Source organism: Rhea americana, unplaced genomic scaffold (genome assembly GCF_003343005.1).
Source record: "Rhea americana isolate MKP2758 unplaced genomic scaffold, rheAme1 scaffold_3, whole genome shotgun sequence".
NCBI lineage: Eukaryota > Metazoa > Chordata > Aves > Rheiformes > Rheidae > Rhea > Rhea americana.
Genome location: NW_028186423.1, coordinates 670,747 through 695,672, shown reverse-complemented (window position 1 = coordinate 695,672; position 24,926 = coordinate 670,747). Strand labels below are relative to the sequence as shown.

Here is a 24,926-nt window from a genome sequence, read left to right as displayed (position 1 = left end):
CAAGCCCTCCTAACAGGCGGCTTGCATGCAGTCACCTTGTTTTGAGGGCTAAAAAGAGTCAKCCTTGGGRAGAAGAAAATCAAGGCTCCTGCTCTGAGCTCCCTTTTCTGCAGAGTTGGCTGGCCTGACCCCTCCAAATCTCAGCCAAGCTCTCACATGCTAGATGCTTCATCAGAAGTACCCTGGCAGTTGTGTGACACAGACTGCTCTTCTCTTGGGCTTATGTGAAGTAAACAAATTATCTCTATTTCAGAGACACGTAAGTGGCCTCAAAGTGCATCGCACAATATCCAAGCATATACGTGAGCTGTTTCCATGGAGCAACTGATATGCAGTAACTCATTCCTTGGTAAGGCAGTGACTCACGCTGCCGCATCTGCTCTGTGAAATGCTCAGCAGTTCCTTTCAAAACCTTGGAGGCTGAGAGCACGGAGCTGGAGATACGGTGGTGTGTGGTGGGACTGTGAAGGAACAGTGCTCCAGTCCTAGCTGAGGGAGACCGTGGCTGCTGTTTGCAGCTGGAGGGGTTGCAGGACCCAGCAGTTTTAAATGCTCCTCTACCCTGGTGATGTACTCTGTGCTCTTTCTAGGCTTTCTCCAAGGAGCTGCTGCCCGATACACAGTGTTTGATGCTTCGTGGATTCATATGTTCCCTCACATTGCGAGGTGGARTAAGTTGCCGTGTGTCAGCTAAGAGTCTGTGTGTGCAGCTGAGGGTGTGTGTCCTGAGCCCCCAGCAAACAACACTCCCCGACTGACCTCAGTCACAGTGAAAGTAAGATGCATTGAATCACCTCTGCAGTTTGTGAGTTGCAGTGATGCACTCTTAAATTGATGGTATGCCTGAAAACTTTCTGGYGGCAAAATCACCTTGACGCTAACAATCCTGTAGCGCTGTAATGAGCAAGGCACATTATGTCCAGTAGAAACAAGTGCTCTGAGTTGGCTAGTTCTGTCAGTTCCCCTCCCTACACAACCACAGGCCAAGGCAAATACTCATCTGCTGCTGGCCATGGCATCCAAAAAGAGTGAAACAAAACTGAGACAGAAAACAGATATWAAAAAAGTGTTCAAATTATTTTTTCCATAGGGGAAGTAATGGCAAGGGGGTTATGGACTAGARTGACAGAGCTGGATGGCAGATTTCCAGATACTAGAGCATAAGAGCAGAGCAACATATGGCRCCAAAGCTTGTACAGGTTAAGATTTAACTTTTGACTCTGTTGGAGATAGAAAAGCAGTCTAAAAATAACAATTCCTGAGAGGGGAAGGAGAGAACAGAGAGATGAGTATTTTGATATAACAGGCCCCAAACACAACACACTAGCAGTTTCAGATGGGATCAGAAGTTTTGTCAAGCAGTGATGCAGAGGAAGAAACTATATTCCCATTGGGAACAAGGAACAGATGGATTCTCATTTAATGGCTAGATTTGAGCCTGTGCAGAACATTTTGTATGATTTATAGGACAGTGTAAATGGATGCTAAAGGAAGTCATACCAATTTTCCTTAGTTGTATATTGTGGAGAATAAAAGAGTAAAAGAATTGGTTGTAGGGGATCCTGAGGAAAGTAAGAGCGGCAAAGGTGGCTAYTCAGCGAAAGATTGGCTTTAGAAGAAGGTTGCAGGTTCTTGAAGGTTTGAAAAGGGGAGGTTTCTGCCATCCAAAACAGCTAGCCTCTCACAAGATGAAAAATTAGACAATTCTGATATATTCAGCTGCCAAAACAAGCTTGCACACACCATGAGAAAATCCAGGGTAGCTGTGAGTGGTCAGACAAAGGATTCAATAGCAATGTTGGTAGGAATTAAAATGATTTAAAAGAAATAGGTATATCTGTGTCTAAAAACATTCAGTTGATAATTCATCTAGAAACTAGGCTAATTATAAGTGAAAACCTTAGATATCTGACTATAAACTGTAGGTAGAAATSTGGTAGCTGTGAAGCCTCTATAACTTGTTCTCATGCAGTTAATTTGCACATTTTTAGAGGCACTACTTCAATGAACAGAAACAAGGCTTTTAAGAGTATAAAGATGAAAGAGGCATAACTAATAGGAAAAACCTCTGAATGGAAGCAAACAGCTAGGTCACTTCTCTGACATGAGCAAAAGATAATAATCACCAGGTGCCTGAGGAAAATTACTTAAGATACACTGCATTACAGTATTTCCTTTTTTTTTTTTTTTTTTTTTTTTTTTTTTTTTATTTTTTTTTTTTTTTTTTTTTTTTTTTGTGGACACCATCTTCTATTTGGCAAATGCTATTTTCTGAGACTTAAACAGTCTCCTTTAACAGGTTTCATTATAAAAGGAATATTTTGCTACCATCTGTCAGTTACTGCATTAAAGGACCAGAGCACAGCTGAGCATGTGCAAAACCAGTATTCATTAGAAAYGAAATGACCTTGCAAGAACTAAAAACAGTATATGGAAGGCTTAATCCAGGTTAAATCACACCTGGAGATTGTTAGGGACCTGGCCCTACTACTTAATCACAAATTACGTCAGGTATCAGAGAACATAGAGGCTTGGCTTGATGCTGACAGCTCCAGAGCTGCTCAGCATGGATGCAACTGTTYTGTGTGCTCTTGCCATTGCCAGCTTGGAGTTTTTCAGCTTGGAGCTGTTCCCTACAAATGCGCACTTTCATTCTTTAACAGCTGATGAAAACACATGAATTTCCCTCATGGGCCTGACAGTTCCTATCATTCTGCAGTACCCCTTGGAGTCAGCACTTTGATTCGAGGCTCCCTACCTTTGGACCAGGGAGAGGAAGACCAATAGGAGGAAAGTCTTTCTGGCAAAGTTTCAGGAGTTCTTGCTGGGTAAAGAGAACARTACAATAACGATTTTTTCACATGGGCTATTCATTTCCACAGGCAGCCTTCAGATAGTAAGACTGACACAGAGCTAGCTAATGGCAGTGTTACGCTATGAACGGTTGTGCATGGCAGTTCCCACACACGGATCTATATTCTAGCCATGTCCTGGATAAAAGCTGGACAGAAGTTGCATTTGTATCATCCTCTTATGTACCACGGCTTCTTTTGGAAGCAAATACAGATGGTAAGATGAAAYATGGTTCAACATGGCTCAAAAAGGTGCCCGGTCTTGCTCGTCCACCACGGAGCAGCTGGGTCCCACACTGTAGACACAGTAAACGAAAGCATGACTCCTGAGAGAGCTGCATCACTGTCCTTGGCAGAAATGCTTCTTAGCTCAAACACTCCGGTGATCCTGAAAGCATCTGCTAACCAGTATCCCTGAAAGTGGGAGRAGTGAGGACTTGCCATATTCCCCATAAACACTAACCAAAAGCTGAGCTGGGTTTGAACCTGGAATCTACTACCTGGAAACTGCTCCTGCAAGAGCGCAGTTCCACTTCACTCGTTGTTCGGGACTCTGCTTGAAAGTCAGAATATGGGAGTTATTGAATGCGACACTGAAGACACTTGGCATGTGATCAAGATGCAAATGATAAATAGCCAAAGAGCTGAAATACTTCCTCAACTATTTGGATAATCCAAATRTTTGATAACTACTTTTAAACCTAGGAAGGATAATTACTGCTTACAGATCATCTTCAAAGACCTTGTTCCCTTTGTTGTGGTATTGAGATTCTAAGAATATTATGCTTTGTGAAGGATCAACTGAAAAAAAAAAAAAAACTACCAGAGTTTGAAAGGGTTTACAGAACATTTTGACATTTGTGCTGTATGTACAGTGCCAATGGTCTGATGTAATTAAAACAGTAGCAGGAAGGAAGGACTAGATGTTGGACACAGCAGGCACATGACAAAACAACTGTTGAATGTTTTCAAATGTAAGGAATATACCACACTTTCTTACCAGCCAGGGAATTTCTGAGAGAGATGAGTAGGAAGAGAAAAATGATATATCTAAAAACATAAGCAAGAAGCTTGCAGGCTATTAACAGCAGGCCAGAGAGATGTTGTAAGCTTGAAAAAAAAAAAAGGTAATTTTAAGGTTTTGATAGAGAACCATACACATGATATACCAAATCCTCAATCCTTAAGCTCTTGAAAGGCATACATATACCTTCTCTGAGTATGCAGAAATCAGGCTTAAATTTTAGAGCTGGTTACCCAGATTCTGCTTATTGACAGCCATGCAAGTTTGATAAATATACTGCAAACATCAGTAGAAATTGGCCTATACCACAAAGATAGTGTGTTTTYCTTTTTTCTTTTTATGTGGAAATCTCTTTAAGTCCAGCATAGCTGTGTTTATTTTGCTGGTCTTTGGTTAAATATATTTGATACCTACATCCAAAAATTTAGTCTTGTTGTTTTAAGATGATTGGAGTGTAATTTGATTTCCAATGAAGTGGATTGGAACTTTGCAATAGTTTTATTGTACATCAAATCAAGCCTCTTAAATTTATGGGTTAGAGCATAAGGTTGAGCTATGGGTCAAGTTTTGACAGCTAATCAGTTGAGAATGGGCTGCTGTGCTTGTGTATATTCTTATCTTATAGTGAATATAAATTTATTCAACTCATGTTAAACTACAGCGGGGGAACTTATTTAAATTTAACTTAAATCAAATTTCCTTGCAAATAAGGCAATGCAAGAGCACACTTGTAGACAACAATCATGACTTGGATCATTATAAAATCACAAAAAAAGTCACTCAGGTTGGCAGGGACCTCAGGAGGTTGCTAGTCCAACCTCATGCTCAGAGCAGGATCAGCTGTGGCATCAGACCATCTTGCTTAGGGATTTACCCAGCTGGGTCTTGAAAACCTTCAAGGATGGAGACTGCACAACCTTTCTGGCAAYCTTTTTCATTGCTGGACTGGCATCATGGCGAATAATCTTTTCCTTATGTCCAGTCTGAGCCTATCTCTCATCCTGCATGCACCTACTATGCACCACTGTTCAGAACATGCCTCCATCTTTTTGATAGGCAGATCTCCATGAAGTCTCCCCAAAGCTGTCCCTTCTCCAAGCTGAAAAAGCTCAGCTCTCTCAACCTTTTCTCACAGGTCAAGCGCTATCATGACTGGCCTCTGTTGAACCTGCTCCAGTTTGTTAATGTCTTTCCTGTACTGGGGGTCCCAAATGCAGTATCTAGATGTGGTCTAATGAGTGCCAAGTAGAAGGGGATAATCCAGTCCCTTGACCTTCTGGCTATCTTCCTGTTAATAGAACCGAGGAGGTTGTTGGCTGCCTTTGCTGCTGAGCACACTACTGGCTCATGTTCTCACGGTCTCCCAATTCATTTTCATTAGAACTTCTCTCCACTCCAGTAGTCCCTGAGTGGTATTGTCACAGGACTTCTTCCTTCTCTGGTGCAGGTTATGCATTTGTCCTAGATGAATTTCATGAGCTTCCTGTTGCCCCCCCCCACCATGTGTGTGCACTCTGTTTCTCTTCCATGTCACTGATAAGATGCTAAATGGGATATGTCACAAAACAGACCCACAATGAACTTAATTTATAACTAGTCTCCAGGAAGGGTATGAACAATTAACTGCCATTCTTTGAGCCTGTTGATTCACCCTTTTTCTGCAATCAAATGAAAATACCACCTGGGTTTCTATGTCCTTTTTGCCACTGAAGCTCTGTAGGTACATGTGCTTTACCCCTAGTCTGCCTTGGCAGCATCACAGGTGCCTGCATGGATGAGTGACAGGATATAATAGTCCAAGAGCTGTATAAGCTTTAGTATTTTCTCTGTGACATCCCAGTTCTGGGCCTCCATCATGCAATAAGCAGTGTGTGTCTCAACAGATAGGTCAGCAACCGCAGATACTGAAATGCTTGCATGTTGTATAGGTATGCATGTTGGCATGCGATCATTAGTGAGTATCAAGCTGGACGAGCTGCTGCGTAGGATAAGAAGCTCGGATAAGATAAGAGGCTTGGGAACCAGGTATTGAAGCAGCCACTATGATCTAGGCTGCTTGTTGGAGAGACCAGGGGGTCTGGAACTTGGCTAATGGATGGACCAGGGMATCCAACCCAGTGACTAAGGAGATCATGGGGCCTGGGACTGAAACATCTGTATGTGTGTGTGTGTGTGTGCACGTGCACATTCACACATGCGCGAGACAAGCTAGACTGGGTAGACTGGGTGTCTGAGGTCAGATACTAGTGGGATGCCCAGTGAATGTGTCTGTGCATGTGTTGGTGCGTGCAACCTGGATGGAACTACTCTTATGTTCCCTGGGGCTAGTGGCTGGGGGAGCCAAGATCCAGGGACAGCTCCTGGGTAGATAGCGTCTAAGCTTAGCTGCCTAAGGGATCCACATTGTATATATGCGTGTATATGTTTGTATTTCTCACTAATGGACCTTCATCCTGATCAGCCAGAGAGGGGGCTGGATGAGGCCATTGGTGCTGTATGTATTTACAGGAGTGTTGTGTGTTTGTGTTGATTTATGTGGCTAGCCATGTATATCTATATGTATGTGTTGTGTATGTGTGTTTGTGTGTGTGCCTATGCGTAATGTGCTCAGCTTCACTACTGGTTGGACCTGGGGGCTTGGAGCTGTGGCACCTCATCTCTATCATTGGGCTGTCAGATTCAGCAGCTCTGAACAGTGCTAATGCTTGGTTCAGGCCCAAATGGCTCTGAGTCTTCCTTTAAGGGAGCTCATTCCCCTYCACTGGCTATTATGGCACTGTAATGTAATGTGATGTGTGGCAATCTGGAAGGGTGAACTCTGAAAGTAACTCAAAATTCCCCAGGAACATCACGTCTGTTAGCTCTTCTTTCAGTGTGTCATACGACAACCGTTTTAGACTCTCTCCTGGCTACTCCACTAAAAATATCTTAATTACTAGAAAATTGCTCATAARCTTTGATAAATATAATGCTTTTGCTGCTGCAATAAAGCCTAGCAAACGGATTGGTCCTATGTTAGCAAAAGAACTATTTCCTAGAATTCTTGTATTGCACACAATCCTAGGTCACCACAGCCTAAGAACTAATTTTAATACAGTGGTTGACATTAAGTTAAGTGGTCCTGCCACATATGCCAGATGGCATGCTGTCTATATGTAGAGAAGTTTCTTGGACTCTATGGCACTGGAATAACTTGGTTTAGACTAACAGATTGCACCATTACATCAAGTATATAAGGAATTAGTCAACATCATCTAAAACATCCAACCATCTGCCCAGAAGCACAGCTCTAACACATGGCAGCCCATAATAATTTTAGACAAGTAATAGGTCACATAGTTCATCAAAAAAAACCCTCCTTGGTTTTCAACRTTTTTTCCCAGAGTCTCAGAGAACYCCTCTCMCTCTTCTATGTAACTAGTGATAAAGAAGTATATATTTGCAATACATTATGCTATTGGTGAGTATTGTTAATAGCTTTTGCTAGTGACTGATTTTTCATTAGAAAGCATACAGACTAGGTGTCACCCTTTCACTCAGATCAAGCTTAAACTTGTTTGATAACTTATTTTGTACTGTGCAAGAAAGCATTGTTGAGTTTGTCAGCCATAGTACACTGTAATTACTTCTAAGGTACAGCAGTATAGAAAATTATACCATGACTGTAAATTTAAGAGTGCGTTGTTATTAACAAATAAACAGTTGACAACTGGCTTGAAAAATTAGCTGGCATTAACATTATAGGAGCAACAATGAAGAAAAATTAGGAGAGTGAATATAAGACCTTGCAAATGAAGTACTTCAAAATACAGTTCTATGCATCTAAGATTAGTTTGTATGATTTATCCCACATGATAGAAATGTTTTCAGGAGTGAAGATTAATTGTATTATGGTGCTCTTGACATCCTATTTTTCCRATTCATTTGCCAGAGAGATGCTTTTAACTTTTTCATTACAAAGCTTTTACTATTATAACTTTCACCTGCTGAGTTTAGGCAACTAGCAATAATGTAAAAATGCTTTTCTCATTGAAACTATCTTTTTATATCAGTCTCATTGTATTTGAGCACATCTATTTTATGAGAATGTACATATGCAAAACAGAGATGACTAATATGCAAGTTACTTCATGTTTATTTTTAAAACTGTGGTTAGGCTGTTTCATTTTCTGAAACTGGATTTATRTGTAGGTTCCTGATGACTTAACACAGATGTTTTATGTGATGTGAAGGTGGTTGTTTTTCAAAAGAAAAGGTAACTGTCATTTTGCACACTGTATGTTAGGAAATCGCAGCAAACCAATGGTTGGCTGAACRAAAGCATTGCTTGTCTTCCAGCCCTACCGGAATCATTGTGGAAGAGGATACTTTGTGTCTTCAGACTGAGGACTTGTGAAAGCCGTTTTGAAAGTTGCTTAGCACAAATTATCCCAGCCATCTCCTCTACAGCAATGTAATTCAAAAAAAAAAAAAAAAAAATTAAAAGAAAAAAGAAATAAGGCAATTCTTTTCCTTTCTGGGACATGTTTTAAAAATTCTTTGATGAAATGAAAGGAAGTAATTAGGAAAAAAAAAAGAAACCTTAAAGATTTTGTGAGGATGAATGAGCTTTTAGCAATGATTTGGACTTTGAAACATACAAATTTTAGGTACATGAAAACTCTGGGCAACCTCCAYATTTATGGGGATCTCCATGTACACGTTTGTGAGAAGTACTTGAAGTAAACATTTTGGAGCTATCATTCTCCTGGATAGGACCTTGATTGGAGTGATGAACTCTTCTGAGATTAGTTTCTCCCAAGGGATATTTATGTTTCTTTCTCACATCAGTCACTTTTTGCTCCATATTCCATGAAAAGCTTCAGTCGGCCAGAAGGTGTGTGAATGTGGTGTGCAACCCCCCAGGACTGTGGTAATAGGCTTGTAGCGGAAATGGAGACAGCCTCCATCCTTCAGCACTTGYTAAGGAGCCCGAGTGCTGTGATAATAAGCCAGCTGGCTTTGTGCACAGTGTGGGTTAAGCACACAGGTGTGTAAGTACAAGACCAAATGTTATTCCTTACTAGAGATGATGGGATGACTCCGATATACATGTGCTATATATATATATATATATGTATATGTATATGTATATACACTCAGCAAAATGCTTTCTAATGAAAAGCTGAACATAATTGTCAGATATTGTTAAAATGTCAGGTAGCTCTGGGCATTGTAAAACTGTCTTCCTATGGAGCTCATGAAATCTAAAGTCAAAAAACTTCTGTGATTTGCTGTGAGTAGGTGGCTGAATGAGTTTATCATTATGTCTCAGTGTTCTCTTTTCTTCTCCCTCATAATAAAGGAATTTGCTTAAAAAGCCAAGTTAMTATGCCATTGTGACACTTTTAATCATGGACAAGGCAAGCGGTGTGGTTTCTTACTTCATACAAACACAGGGTTATTGCCAAGCCCAAATGTGCTTCAGATAACACAGTCCATGTCAGAACATACCTCAGTGTGCTGTTACTTTGTCCTCCACTGGGTTTAGATTATAGCTGAAACTGTRGAGACTGTGATCCTGTCAGAAGAAAGATCTATATATTGTGCTAATGAGTCTGTATTGCTATCCTCCAACATGCCAAATCAAAGCTGGGACAGTAGAGAGAGAACTTAGGGGTAACTTGATCTATCAGCATATCAGATCTTCTGAAGGCTGAGCATGCTCTTTGGTAACACGGTCTTAAACAGCCAGTTAAGCCTCTGTTATTTTTCATCCCTCACAATATTGAATTCAGGAGGTGGTCATTCCTCATTTCTGCAGTGGTAAATAGGAAAGCTGCTGATCTGCAAACAGTCATAGCTACTTGAATTTATCCTGCTCCACATGCCCTAAATTGAGGGAAACAAGAATAAATGAGTGATGGAAGGGCTCCAAATAAAGGCCCAGAAAGGAGAAAGTGGAATGGGGAGCAGCAAGAGGCATGGTCACTCCTCCCCACATGGTCCATAGCCCCAACAAGGCAGAAACCCAAGTACAAACAGTAATTTGGGCCCTTCAGTAATGCCTGAGGACAGTTAAGGGCCTCAGATCTCTCTACAGTCAAGGTATAGAGTCCTTGCTCCTTCTTTTAGCAACGTAACACACCAAAAGAGTCCTTCAATGAGGGACTAAAATCCAGATCTCTTTCCTCAAGGATCTGTCCCCATCCCTACATACATACAGCATGGCTGTATTTACTCTTGTTTATTCTCTTGAGACAATTAACTGTATCTGTTAACTGAATTAGTGGACTAAATGCAGTTTTTGAAAGCGGAGTGATTACAACTGAAGGGTGGGAGAGAGGTTGTAGCCCACTCTCTTGGGARGAGGAAATGCATCTCTCAATCTTCTCAGAAGGAGGAGAGAAAGAAACCAGAACTCCTTTTACTCTCTGTCAGGGCTGTAACCCCTGGGCTCCTGGGTACAGGAAGGCTGCCAGCAGCCTCTCCTCATCCTCCTTAAATGAACCCAGATGTCATCACTTCAGTTTTTGTAGTGCTCACTCACTTCAACATGCTCCAGAAATGCCTCCTGCATGGATGGAGGATCTCAGCTAAGACTAGACCGCTACTTACTGACTTGCTTCAGCCTGACTGAGACCCAGCATCCAAACTGTAGGTAGCTGGGAAACTCAAATATAAAAGGAACTGAAACAATTTCCTGACATAAGCAGGTTCTGAACAGTTTTTCTAGCATGTAACTCTTAGGCCCCAATTGTCCCAAAATCCTTTATGAGGAGATATAGAGTGCATTTGTATCTGGAGCCTGTGAAGAGTAAACCTTTTAAAGAGTTGGTTGTCCCAGAAATGACTGATGCATTCACAAAAAAGCAAAGTAAAAATGCCAGGAATCACTTTCTTGGGATTCTTTGTCATTAAAGATGACCAACCATTGTCCTATAATCCTGAATCACTGTGACAATGCAAGCAGGCCTCCCACTTTTCTGCATATGTTCAAGGCCTTTTGATCTCACCTGGCTTGGTGTGAGGCAGTCACAGAATCATAGAATTGGTAAGGTTGGAAGGGACCTCTGGAGATCATCTAGTCCAACCTCCCTGCTCAGCAGGGTCACCTAGAGCATGTTAGACAGAGTTGCATCCAGGCGGGCCTTCAAGATCTCCAGAGAAGGAGACTCCACAACCTCTCTGGGCAACCTGGTCCAGTGCTCCGTCACTCTCACAGGGAAGAAATTCCCCCTCACGGTCAGGCGGAACTTCCTGTGCTTCAATTTCTGCCCATTGCCTCTTGTCCTGTCACATGGGACAACTGAAAAGAGTTTGTCCCTGTCCCCTTGACACCCTCCCTTCAGGTACTTGTACACATTGACAAGATCCCCCCTCAGTCTTCTCTTCCCCAGGCTGAAGAGGCCCAGCTCTCGCAGCCGTTCCTCGTAGGGCAGGTGCTCCAGCCCTCTGATCATCTTCATAGCCCTACGCTGGACTCTCTCCAGAAGCTCAATGTCTCTCTTGTACTGGGGAGCCCAGAACTGGACACARTACTCGAGATGAGGCCTCCCCAGGGCTGAGTAGAGGGGCAGGATCACCTCCTTCGTGCCTGCACGTATACTGGCATGGGATGTTCACAGCAAGTACCCAAGGTTTGTGCAGAGAAGAACAAGAATTGAGCCCTGATGAGCATGATGGAAYTATAGAATTCTCCAAAAACTGCGGGGGTTTCATTGTTTAAATCTTTGGCTGGCTGATCTCAAAATGAGCCTTATTTAGCAGCTGTCTTTACTTGTCTTTGGTAAAGATCATCAGTGATTAACTGATAATATGTGAACAGAGAAGACCAGGGTGTAGTAAGAAAAAAGATTGCTTTCAGTGTTGCATAAAGTGAACAATTTAGTGAAAGAGTTCAAATATTTCACCCTGGGTATACTTCTCCTCAGAGTCAGGGATCCTCTGGTAATTGCTTGAAAAGCAGAAACAGAGGAGAAAAATTAAAGGAAGAATCAACATCAAATGTAAGATGCTTGGCTGAACTTGAGAAATGCTCTTATAATAGCTTCAAGCATTCAAATGGAAAAATGCATCCCTACTTAATATTATTGATTCCATGTCTGGAGAAAAAAACCACAAAATATTGTGTCCAGGCTGATGGAGATGCTAACTGCAGGGAGACAGTCAAATGAGGTCAAATTCATTACTTTGAACAAACAATGAAACTCAAGTAGAAAAAAGAAAGATGATAAAAAGCTCAGAGTGAAATCACTTTCTCCCTCTGAAATATAGGTGTTTATTGTATTATGCCTAGTGATAATGAAGTAACTCCTAAAAATATCTTGGTGAACTCCCAGGTTATTAGAGTTGATGGGAATTATTGACTTCAACAGTCAGTAATTTACCTTGCAAATATATAGTCAGGGCAGTCAAAAAGCTTTGGTGACCATGACCCATATCTTGCTTTTGTCTGAACCTGGATAACTGATACTCCTGACTACCATTCCATGGCACTTATACAAAGGGCAGGAGGCACTCACTTCTTCCATCTATAAAAGCCAGGTAACTGTCAAGGCAGAGAGATAATGTCCTGGAAGAAGATCGCTGAGAACTTCTAAACTAAAGCTTGGGTTTAAAATCCCTCCTTCTCCATTAAAAACAGAGAGATACTAGGGGAGGCTGACTTTCTTATGCCCAAAATATTCGCCAAGGCTATATGCATGCATATATGGTAATATTTGCATGCAATGTCACAAGCATACTGAATTTAGCAGTGAGCAAAAGGAGTTCTTTGATGAAAAAACAGAATTGCCCTTTATGCAAGAGGCTTCACAGAAAGATACTGAATTTAGAGAAACAACAGAGGAATAAACTCCATTTATAYATTGACTCATAAAGCATGTGATTAGCCTTTTCACTCTGCAAACGTTCTCTACCCAAACACACTTCCCAAGCAAGATTTTTTTTTCAAGGTGGGACTAACCAGGTCCCAAGAGACTGGGCACATCCTGGAAGAGGATTATATCTGAAATTAGAATTGTATTTTGGCCATTATTTCTCTTCAGTTAAAACAGAGATGTAAATTAAATGGCATTATATTCAGCAATGAAGAGGAAATTAAAAGGGGTGCAGATTAAAAACAAGAAGTAATCTTTTCCTAACGCCAGGGCTCAAGGAAAGGAGCATGCAGTGACAGCACCTCTGGCAGTGCTGAGTGTTGAAGTCTCTGCCAGGATTTCAGGCACATGAACCTGACATCTAGGCTTTCCTGCAACAGACTGTACCTGGGAAATGTCAACAACTGTAACAAATATTACCACATGTACCTGACAAGTCACTCATGAAACATCCTTATGACTGTTTACAGAGGTGGTTTTGCTTCCTGGAAATAACTGATGTGCCCGCAATACACTAAAATTTCTACATTTTTTTCCCAGCTTTGAGTGTGAACTGTCATGGCAAGGAATGTAGTAATTAAATGTGCTCAATTCTCCTGACAAAAGCAAGAGAAAAACTCAAGATCTGCATGGTTTACAGGTTGGGAACATCTCAGGAGAGATGTTTTTCTGTCTCCAAAAGTATCTCAGCTCCTACCTTATCCTTCAGGATGGTATGATATAATGGAAATATAGAAGTCATACCAAGATAGGGCAAGTATATATTTTCATCTATATCTGCTTTCACTATGAAAAATATTTCCAGGTTTTACCTTAAGAAACAATACTTTTTTAATATAAAAGATGATACAGACCAGTGCCATCAGCACAAAACCTGATAACTGCTGCAAATAATCGTTTTAAAATTATAGTATAGACTTTCTTATGTGTAAGCAATGTGCCTAAATTTTCATACCGTCCTTTTTAGGATCCTGATTTTCTGTAGAGCAAGCAATCTAAATATACCAGAGTGTGAAGATTAGATTGAGTTCAGTGTAGAGACATTCGTTGTCATTTCTCCCTACCAACACCTCCCACTATTGCTCTACATGTAAAAGTATTTCATTTGCTGAATTCAACCTATCAACTGTAACAAATACGTCCTAATCCCATTATATGCATCACAGTTCACTAACAACCACGTAGGAGTCACCAAGCCTTTTTCTCTTTGATCATCCCAGATTTACACACTGGCCAGGGGCAAGAACCATGAAGTCTGCTGAAAATAGATGAGTGGAGGCAACCTCCAAGGTGTCTCACTACATGTTTGATATAAATGACAATTGTTTAAAAGTCTGTTTTACAAAGTTCACTGCTGTAGCAAATGCTTTAATATCCATTCTCTTCTACTAGTTCTCTATTTCCATTTGTGCTGCTATAACTTCTCTGATTTCATAGTGGCATAATTGTTGAACACCTGACTGCAACTATGGCTTGATAATTGTAGCTGTCTAGCTTCCTTCTTCACCATTAACTTAGGTATTGATTTCTTTCTTAGCAGTCTAATTTTGCTTTCAGATTTTCATGGGAGGAGCTCATGAAAAAGAGGAGCAGAAAATAGAACTTCAATYCTATGGAAAATTCAGACATTTTAACATTTCCTACAATTGCAAACTGAGACTAAATACTATATTTTGAAAAATTTGCCATTAGAAAAAAATTCTGAAATATTTTACTTTAAACACATGGGAATGACCTACTGAAATGCCCTCTGTGTACACAGTTGAAATGTTCTATTTAATGTTATTTTGACCTTTAGTTTACATAAATGTCAAACTTTTAGATCCTCCTGCTTTATTCTGTTACATAAGATTCAGAATGATAAACGTTTAAGCATTTAGATAGTTCTCCTTTAAAACATTTCTATCCTGCAAAACATTGTTTCCTTCACATTTCTGGAGAGGAAGCAAATTTTCCAAATTCCCTTAGAAAGTTTCTAAGTTCCTTAGGAGACTTGCAACCAGCTGTTCTACAGAGAGGTTTCCAGGTACCAAATGTGATCATTTCAAGATCATTGACTGACTAAAGTCTTTGTTTTGGTTTGCAAACAAAATCTTTCAAAGGGCCAACAAGATGTTGTGCAGACAGACTGCAGCTGCAGGTTTGTTGGAGCTATCAGACAATATCGAATGTCTCCTATCCGAATGCTGAGAGCTACGAGGCTCTATCGACTTCACTGTGGAATGAGCCCAAAATGAATGACGCTCAAGAAAGGATTAAAAAAAAGAGAGGATAACATTTCCTCTTTGCAAAGTYGTTCTCTAAATTTGAGAGTCCCATTCAGGTTTAAAATAAAACTGTTTTCCTAGCTGTGCTATTAGACAACTCGTTGATTAAAAAAGATGTTAAAAATTACTAATGTTCAGGTAGTTACCTGTTCTCTGAGTGAGGACAAAGGTATTGTATATAACCAATTTTAATTTTCATAYGCTTATGACAAAGCACAAAGCTGCATAGTTTGGATTACAAACATAGCAGGATGGTTTTCCTTTTTTTCTCTCTCAGCTTATCCAAATTGCTATTTTGACTGCAATCATTAAGGGAATAATAGAAGCATTTTTATTGGTAGTACGTTTTATAGAACATGACCTTAATAAGTACTTTAAAAATTTTGGACAAAGTAATAATTCAATGAATTAATTTAGCCCTTTTTGTGCAAATGAACTGTTTCCAAATTACACACGTATATGAATCACTTCACACAGAACTGAATTATAGCCAAACTTGCTCAGCTGCAAGGTGGCAGCCACGGAGAAAAACAGTATAACTTTGTAGGTTGAGTAATCCTGGACAGGACACTAAAGCACACTAAAGCACAGCATTTCTCTTGCAGTCGTTTCCATGGTATCTTTAACACCCACATACAGCAAGTGGGATATTGGTTGTTAAAGTCTCATCCAAATAAATCCTGCAAAGTAAATTGCACGGAACTCAATTTATCTACCTCAAAATGAAGTTTGCTGGGATCTGAACCTGTGGCTTCAGGATAAAACAGGCATTTCAAACCTGATGCGCAAGTCATTCAGCCATTCTATCAGCTTTAACACCAGAACTTAAATATTAATTCAAGAACATATGCATGCATATATATATATATATATATATCTAAATCTATACACATATAGGTGTACCTACATTTGCCTGAGATTCATCATGCCCATTGATTTCTGCTAATTCCTTGGCGCTTTTTAACTGCAAAAAGTAAGCAAAAAACAAAACAAAACAAAACAAGTACATTACTTGAGTATTTCACATAGTTATGTTTGATTTATTCGAAGGAGCATTTTGTAAAGCTTCCAATGAGAAAAACAGATGGAGCATATAATTCTAATGAGTTTTTGCTCAAACTATTTTGAAACCAACATACTTAAGGCTTGATAGGTTGGCGGAAAAAAAAGAGAAATAATAAGACTGGGTCATTATTTTTGAAATAATAAGATTAGAAAGTAGTTTCAAGGCACAAAAAATGTACAGAATTGGCTCTCAAGAATAATAAATGATTTCATTTCCCATTCTTGCTGCTATTAATTTAAACTTTGCAATATTTGCAAGTTGCCACTAGCTAAATAGTGTTTTGCTAATGATTACTTTTGAATGATATATTTTGAGCTGTTTAAGATGCCAGAGTGCTACTCCATGTTTCCTTCCTGAGGAAGCATCTAAATAACTGTCAAGGCTCCTGGGTATGATAGAAAAGGAGGTGAAGGGAAGAACATCTTTTTTGTTTAACCAGCAGGAGGAAGAACAGAGAAGACTTTCAATTTCTGATTCATGGTCTGAATCARAACTTTTTTTGCCTCTGAACTAGCTTTTTGGGGGAAATCCAGGATTATTTCTTGGGAAATTGTAAGAGATTACTACCAAGAGACTCAAGAAATGCCCTAGCTCATGTCTTCAGCCACATAGAAATATGCACTCACTCATCCTGTGACTGAGCAAACACTGGGAGGAGAAGACACTGCAGCAGTCATGAGCTGGTAAGCCGAGGAGGTTTGCGCACTTAAACGAAGCGTACAGAACCACGTACCCTTTAGGTGAATTCCTGAAGAGCCATGTGTTTATGCTAACTTAATTCAGAGCAGATACTTCAGGTAGGGGTGATGGGGAATAATAAACAGGACTTTCTTCTGTATTTCCATCTGTTTTTGCCAAAGAAGCTAGGATTGATTTAGCTGTTGATGATACAGCTGTAACACCGAATGACAACAATCCTAAAATTCAGGAGAATATGAGCGCTATTATGTTTCAGTTAGGTGTCTGACTCAGAAGCACTGGCTGATTACCCAGAGAGGGCTGGCTAGCTTACCTCCATCACGTTTTTGCTGTGTGACAGCAACAGCTAAAATGGCTGTGAATCATCAAATTCTCACAGTTTCCAAGCTGAAGATTAAGGTATGTGGGGCATGATCTCTGTATACTTTAATATGCAGGGCTGTAAACTGCACCAGCTCGGAAACTGCTGCACAAGCAGTTAAATCGACCCTTATGGAGAGGGAAGCGGGGGGACAGTCTCTGAGAAAGCAGTACAAATGATAGCTGGGGCTGCAAACTCCACAGCCGACCTAGCTCAAGTCCCTCATGCTCATCTTTCAATACTCTTGAAAAGGCTACAATTTAAAGCAGTGTGATGCATTTCCAATGAATGTTAAGTGTTTTTCCTGCACTGAAAACTAACCTTGTCTGCAAACCACCACACTGTGGCCAGTAGGAACAAGCCAAGAAGGTTACTTAAAGCCAAGCACCAAAATTAGCTATTTCTGCATCGTGGCATCACTGATAGAACTCTTTCCCAATTCTGCCAGTTGTTCATTATACAAATTCACCTCACATGAGCAGTCCTGTTGAGTTCAGTTGGGTTACTCATCTGAATATGAGGTCAGGAGAGCAGGCTTGGGTATGTAAAACTGCTCTGCATGTTAATGCCACGTCCTGAGTGCTCAGGGATTTTTGTTCATTACTTACCTTTCACCTTTCCTTTTTCAGGTTCATAAAATGCAGTCACCCTTTGGTGACTGTTGGCTTCTTGGGCAATGCTCTGCATGCGTTCTGCTGGTGACATACCGCTCCCCCGCCAGCCTCATGCTCATTTGGTTGGAGCCTGGACTCGGCCTCTAGCCTACATTGGTCTGCTGGACCTTCACCCTACTGCCTTTTTCCCACATCACTGCCTTGGCACYGCTCCACCAATGCAGGCAGTACTAATCTAGTTCTAATGCAGATGGGATGCTAGAGCCCTTCCATCTTTTTTGCCARCCATGCTCTGAAATGGATGCCAGAGCTCAGGCAAGAAGGTGCTAGTGTCCACATCTGCACTAGAACCGATGTGGTAGAAGGTGGAGGTGAACCCATGGAGATGATAGTGGAAAACTCATGGGGAGAAAATGTCCAGCTGCATCTCCACAGCTAAAGGGGTAAAAGTCCCTCTTTTTCCAATATTGTTTCATTCAACTTAGGTTGAAGTTACACTATTTTTCTCACATCCTAAAAAATGAAATGTAGGAATAGAAATCTCAAAAAACATACAATATTGGAAAAACAGGAGTTGCCTTACCCCCAAGGCAGGCTCCATCGCAGGTCAGTAGTGAGTGTGACATTACCAGCAGAAAGCATGCTGAGGCAACACACTGAACTAATGCCAGTAACAACCAAGAGCCTACCTGAAAGGAAAGGAGAAGAGTTAAAGAATTAGAAGTCACTGATGCATCAATTTACTGGGATGTATTCTCTGGGGACACAAGAAATTAGGGAAAACACACAGCCACCAGACCAAAATCCTTCACTAGGGAGCTCCATTTCTTTGCAGCAGTGGGGTTTGTTGCAACCTAGRGTTGGTTCATGCCAGTAGGCATGAAATCCACTGACAACCAGAGCTGGTGGCATGTGCCAGATCTCATGCAGATCTTGGCTGTAGTAGTGCAACATGGTGCACCAGCAAATAGGACCTCCCTCAGCAGGACCTCCATGTCTGGRTAGAGCTGGGTGAGAGCAACAGGATCAGAGCAAGCTACTGCTAAGCAAGCTCATGGCTGGGGGCAGGCATGCTCAAACACAGCTGCACCTCCCCGCATAAACATGCCKGCAGTGTGGCAAGCTATGATCCCTCCATCAACTTGAGATGAAATGGTATATTTTAGCAAATGTAYAAATGGGAAAAATTTAGTAAATCTGTAAATGGGAGTAATACAGTCRAGGAGGGAGCACACTGCTACTCATTTGCACAAGAAATGTTCATATTTACTTGACTCTGCCATATGATTTTTAATACCCGTCGTGGATAAAACATACAGATGAGCTGTGGTGCTTGTAAAGGAAAGCTGTGAGCATTGGCAAGTGGGGGTCATTACCGCGAGGGCTTTTGCTGTTTCGGAAAGTTTTTGGAAGTGGTTCAGGTTTGCTGGAGAGGCACAGTAGCCGTGTAGCGCTGCTTAGGAATTCTGGCTACTTACAATCTCAGCCTTAGGCATGTTTCAAAGTTAATTCTTGAGAGAAATGCAGATCCATTGTGCTTTTCTTCCAGCTACTGTTTTGTCTGTCTGCCTAGCATGAGCGCACATTTGATTTGCAATTAGTAGGAGTCTGCAGAGATTCAAAACTCTGGCCTGGTGGTCCCTGCTGGGGCTGTTACTGCAAGATCTTCTTTATATGTTTTTGCAGCATATTATTTTCTATCAAGATATAACATAATTTCACACAGTTTCATTATTTCTTTTTTTTTAAGTATTTTGTAATACTGTACCTTGAATGCTATATCCATTATTCCTCCTGGCACTTTGTATAATATAGTGTTTCATCATTTCTCATTTAGAAGCTTATCTTTGTAAACATAAGTGCTAAGAATACGTATTTGAAAATAAAAGCTTTATTTTTTCCCAAAATCTAAACTATTGGTTGCTAAGATATATTTGTCACTAGATATAGTCAATGACAAGTGTTAAGAGTGGAATGATGTTACAGCTTTCATAACAAGCTTTAAAAAAACCCTGAAATAAGTTTGCTTTTCCCAATATGTATATCAAATATATACAATTATTTTCAGACATATTTATAAATTAATACTGAAAAATCTTTAATTTAAGAACCAGCTGCACTTCGAACCTTTGCCATCTTAGCAATTCAGATCCCACAGTCTGGAAACTGCAGATACTTAACCAAGTCACTAAATATTTTAGCTCAAAGTTTACAAAGAAAAGATCAAAAGAAGGGTCTCAAAGCAGAGACAGTGTCTATGCAGCACATGTGTGACTTTGTGGTTCCGGTGTGTGAACATCATGTATTTGATACACAATATTTATTTGTACACACAGTGATTACACACAATATCCTATTTCATTTCCAGATTTCCAGATTTCCTTTTTGGTGTGAAACCACCCATTTCATTCTGCTTTTAATACAACAGTAAAACATACATCATAGAGCACCTCAGTATCAAAGAAATGTAAAATAAAATAATTTGATTTATAGAGACTTGTTCCTCACTGGTTAAATAAGTGTATTAATGAAATATTTTTCTAGTATTGTCATAATAAACTTTTTATTTGTCATAACAAAGTATATTTGCATATGAATATAATAGGACATTCTAAGCTCTTTTTCTTCAATAATAGTCTTAGCAGAAATACCTGATTTATTTGAAATATTTTTACTTTTCTGATATATTTAACTCTCTCAACATTTATCTGTTTCCAGACAGAAAACACACCTCATTGGTATCTTTGTGGAGGAACATAATATTCAATACCTGAAATTTAATATTGGATAGTGTAAAATAAGGGTGCATTTTCACTCTATTTTCTTAACATCTATGTTACCCTCAGCTGCATTCACATATGCTAATCAGGGCAGAAACACAGGCCTCATAGAGCTATGTCTTGCTCACGGCATAGTCAGTGGCCAGACTCCTACGGATTTTGGAGTGAAGCCTTGAGTTCTCCTCAGCACACCTAAGTCAGCCTTTTTTTCTCCCACCAAAACCACTCACCTGTTCTTGCAAGACTTTAAGCATTGCTTGTGTATGTGTTTGCTCTTCCTTGGCTTGCTCCAGTTCAGATTTTTTGTTATTTAATTCTTCCTGTATGCTCAGCAATTGCTGCACAAACAAAAGAAGTTTCTGGTTAGCACTGTCTGGATCCAAAGAGGATTTAAATTCTCAGTTTGACAAACCCTCATTTCAAACAATGCTTTGCAGGATGCTCTTGTATTTATTATTATTGCATAATCTGCTGCATCTAAATGGACCAGAGGTAAATTATTTTCATCTGTATCTCCTGCAGCAGTGCTCCACGAGTAATGCATCTGTTAATGTGTGTTAAGCTATTTGTTACATTAAGAAACTCATGGTACAGTATATCTCCCACAGAGGGACTGTCACATCCATCTGAACCAAAATCTTATTTGTATACGTGGTGGTTTTAGTAATACTAGGGTAAACATTACAGTACRTAAATAATTTAAAAGCACAGCCCTTTAATATAATTAGTCATTGGCCCAAAGCCATTTTCATTCTATGCAAAATAATATTCTGGAAAGCTTTCACACTGAGTTGCCAGGAAGAAAAGCTTTCCTTTTTCCCTTGTGCTGTGCTCTTTTATTAGATCAGTAAGACTGATGCCCTGCAATCAATATATCAGCCATGAAGTCTGTTGATCTGCATYGTCAAAACGAAAAGGTATGACCAAAACCTATTTTTATGAAGATAATGCCTGGAATGTAAAAACATATTTAAAAGTCCACAGCCTCTGCTCTTGGCTAGCTCTATGTTCTRCACAGATTTATTGTGACTATCAATAGCAGGTCAGTAGATTTAATTAATATTAAAATAATTATATATTTCTGTATTGGCATGAGGAATGTTAGACACTGCTAAAGAGCAAGAGAAGACAACCAAGAGATTAAAAAGGAGTTTATTGTGCTTTTCTTTCGTAATCAAGAAAGGAAAGTCTGAACTGCTGAGGCAACATATTACTCTGCTTACACTCTTTTTTGAGGACTACTTGAATGAACAATTACTTTAATAACTTGGGTTATTGATCTTCCACATTGTAAACATCTAGAGGTTTACTTTATAGGGTGCTTAGTACTGGTAACTGACTCAAGCTGATGATATAGGTGATCAGCATTTGGTCAGTCACAGACAACTAACCAAGAAACACACCTAAGCCTTGTCCCACCACCCTGGCTGCCCCAGGTATCAAAGGACTCTATTGCAGCACCAAGATTATTTTAAGAGCTGCTTGGAAACATTTGACACTTCAGGASTTGGCAGAACCATTGACAGTGTATTCCTAGTGTAAGTGAACACCAATTTGATGGTTGGAGTCATGTTATTCAGCCACTGGAGTAAAAATTCATGTAGGTATATTTCTGGTTGTATCTTACACATTCTATAATCCAGCTAGGTGGGCTCGCTGTTGGATCTCATCCCCTGGACTGTTCCCTGGGAGCCTCCAACAGACATTTAGGTATTTGTATTTACCACATTTAGGTACGTGTATTTACCAGCTACCATGGCACAAAAGCATTTTCAATCTCAAGATTTTACATGAAACAAGTTCTGCTCCACCGAGCCTACTAACCAACCAAATATTGCATGGGAAGCTTTATTTCTTGCATTTGCTGAGCAGGGATGGATTGCCACCTCAGAGCTATGTTCACCATGCCTGTTAGGTACCTCTCCCTACATTTTCAGAAGACAAACTGAATTTATGTGTATACAGTTGTGTGTCACATACTGATTTCMATGCAGCTCCTCAGCAGAGTTATGACTTTTCAAACATTTCACATTTTAGGCCTGAAGGGACCATAAGGTCATCTCATCTAACCTCCTGTTTATTACAGACCATTAAGCTTCATGCAGGATAGCTCTAGCTGATGTCTGCACTTTAGAAAGACTAAGGGGCACCAGTCCTCAGAAGAGAAGCAGAGTATGTAAGACACCAGATAACTGAAGCCCTTTCAAGAATCACTGAGATACTTGAGGTGTGGCAAGCAGATGTGTCACCTAATAGGGGTTAGTGGAATGTCCTCTCCTTCCTACCCCAACCTGTTTAATTCTATGCACCTGAACTGGACAATGGCAGCCTAAGAAAAAGAAGTCTCTGCCTCCTGCCTCAGAGTCTTCTCTAAGCAGTTCTGTCTTGCCATTGTGGTCAGTCTCTAGTGATTCAAATGGAAGAGCCAAAATGAATGAAATAATCTTCTTACAAAGCCAAGAATCACAAAATCACAGAATAGTTGGTGATGGAAGGGAGCTCTGGAGATCAGCTAATTCAAACCCCTGCTCATGCACACTCAGCTAGAACAGATTGCCCAGAACCATGTCCAGTCAGGTTCTGAATATCTCCAAGGATGGAGACTCCACAGCCTCTTTGGGAAACATGTTCCAATGTTCAACCACCCTCACAGGGAAGAAGTGTTTTCTTGTGAATGCATCTAGCCAGTTATGAACTGGGGGAAGGAAGTGCTTCATGGCTCCTCTAGGCAACCAGTTGAAATCTTGAAGCTTGAGATTTAATTATCACCACTATCTCAATGCAGTGCTGCTAGTACTAGGGATTATGGCAGGATATCCTGTTTGCCCCACAGCTTCTGAAGAAGTGAATGGACATGCAGWACAGAGGAGATCACCACCTTCCAGACTCAACTTCATCTTATTTCTGAGATTTTACTCCTGTTCCTGGGAGACATCATAGAACCCATCCATCTGAACAGTATCAGATTTCAGCTGGAAGATCTTAATGAGTTTTAAGTCCACCTCTGCTACTGGAAAGCTTTTTCACGATTTAATGCCTGTCACAAATGGGATACCAAGTCTCACGTCCAGGTTGACCTTGTTACACTTCTGTCACTAAGACTGAAATCCTCTTCCCCATCTTACCCTCCTATGGACGATTCTTATGYACAGCAAATCAACTCTCAAATTGCCACTGTTTAAAACTCACATCTCCTACTGCTATCTCCCACTGTGACTTAGTCCAATCATATCCCTCTTCTTTTGATCCTGACTTTAACTGTTTTGAGTTTGAGGAGACYATTTCCAAAACTGCCAGAGCTTAGCAGGAACTGGAAGTGTGGAAGACAAGTCACTGAAAGCCCAAGGAGAGTTCCTCACTGCTCTGCATCTTTGTACTTGGSTTTGGATCAACCAGGAGCAGTAATTCCAGGAAAACATCCAATGYGCTCAGTTTCCCCAGGGTAAAAAAGTGCAAACATTCCGGTCACATTATGAGCTGTGAAGCACTAGATATGAGACAAAACTTCCAGGAGTTTTAATGGTTAAATTTTCAACTATTTCAGGCTCACCATGTGTTCACAGGATGTATTGAAAGCYGGAAATTGGTCTATTTTTCATGTGGATGAAAAATGGAATATCTTTAACTAAYGTACCACATTCCCAGTCACATGTAAGGTTTTGTAATTACAGCACTAGGATCTTCCCATTGAACCCCTTAGGATGCCAAAATTGCAGCTGGGAATGCTTGTAGCCATTCCCTGCAGCTTTAACCTTCTTTTCTTTTCTCTCCCTGATGTTTATGTCTAAAAGCTGCAGAACCTGCTCATTTTTCATGGTCCAGCTTCTGACATTTCTTTTTCCTGAGTGGTTGATGCCACTACCAAGATGTTATAACAAGGAATTATACCTGCCAAACAACACATCTTTCCCTTCTAGCCTTATTTTGGGAAAGGATGAAGTAGCTTTGACAGAAAAAAAAATATCAGCTTGAAATAGATGATCGGCTCAAAAAATTTCTGCACAAACACACAAAGTTGGGCAAAACTAAAAGCAAATCAAACAAGGATTTTATACGGGAAAGAATGAGGCACGTTTCATAGTAGGGACTGCTATCATGCTCACTTTWAAACAGACAGCCACTCCATAAACATTGTAAGGAATGATGCCAAGATGCTGATATTTAATTATTCATAATTATTTTGTTTTTCACATAAATGTGCTTATTAAAAATTGATCCTATAGATATTTCCTCTGCCTTTCAAATTACTTGCAAATGTATATTACAATCAATTAAAATTAAAAACTAGTCTCCTTTGGTTTTACTGCTTGTGCTGTCTGATCCTGTTCCACCTACTTTGCCATGTCATCCAGCCTTTCTGTCGGAGCGTTTCCCTACCCACCACCCACACACAACATTTGCT

The 24,926-nt window shown here is 40.2% G+C and overlaps 1 protein-coding gene across 8 annotated transcripts in view; it reads right to left on the bottom strand.

The window, feature by feature from the left end:
* ENOX1 (ecto-NOX disulfide-thiol exchanger 1) overlaps positions 1-24,926 on the bottom strand; it is a 362,080-nt gene that overhangs the window by 7,034 nt on the left and 330,120 nt on the right. For 7 of the 8 annotated variants that reach the window (XM_085309444.1, XM_085309441.1, XM_085309447.1 and 4 more), the window contains 2 exons: positions 20,755-20,862; positions 15,912-15,968 (listed from right to left, as the gene is read on the bottom strand). In XM_085309444.1, coding sequence (XP_085165570.1) covers positions 15,912-15,968; positions 20,755-20,862 — 165 coding nt within the window. The remainder of the gene's footprint in view (positions 1-15,911; positions 15,969-20,754; positions 20,863-24,926) is intronic. The other variant, XM_085309448.1, reaches the window with a different exon arrangement.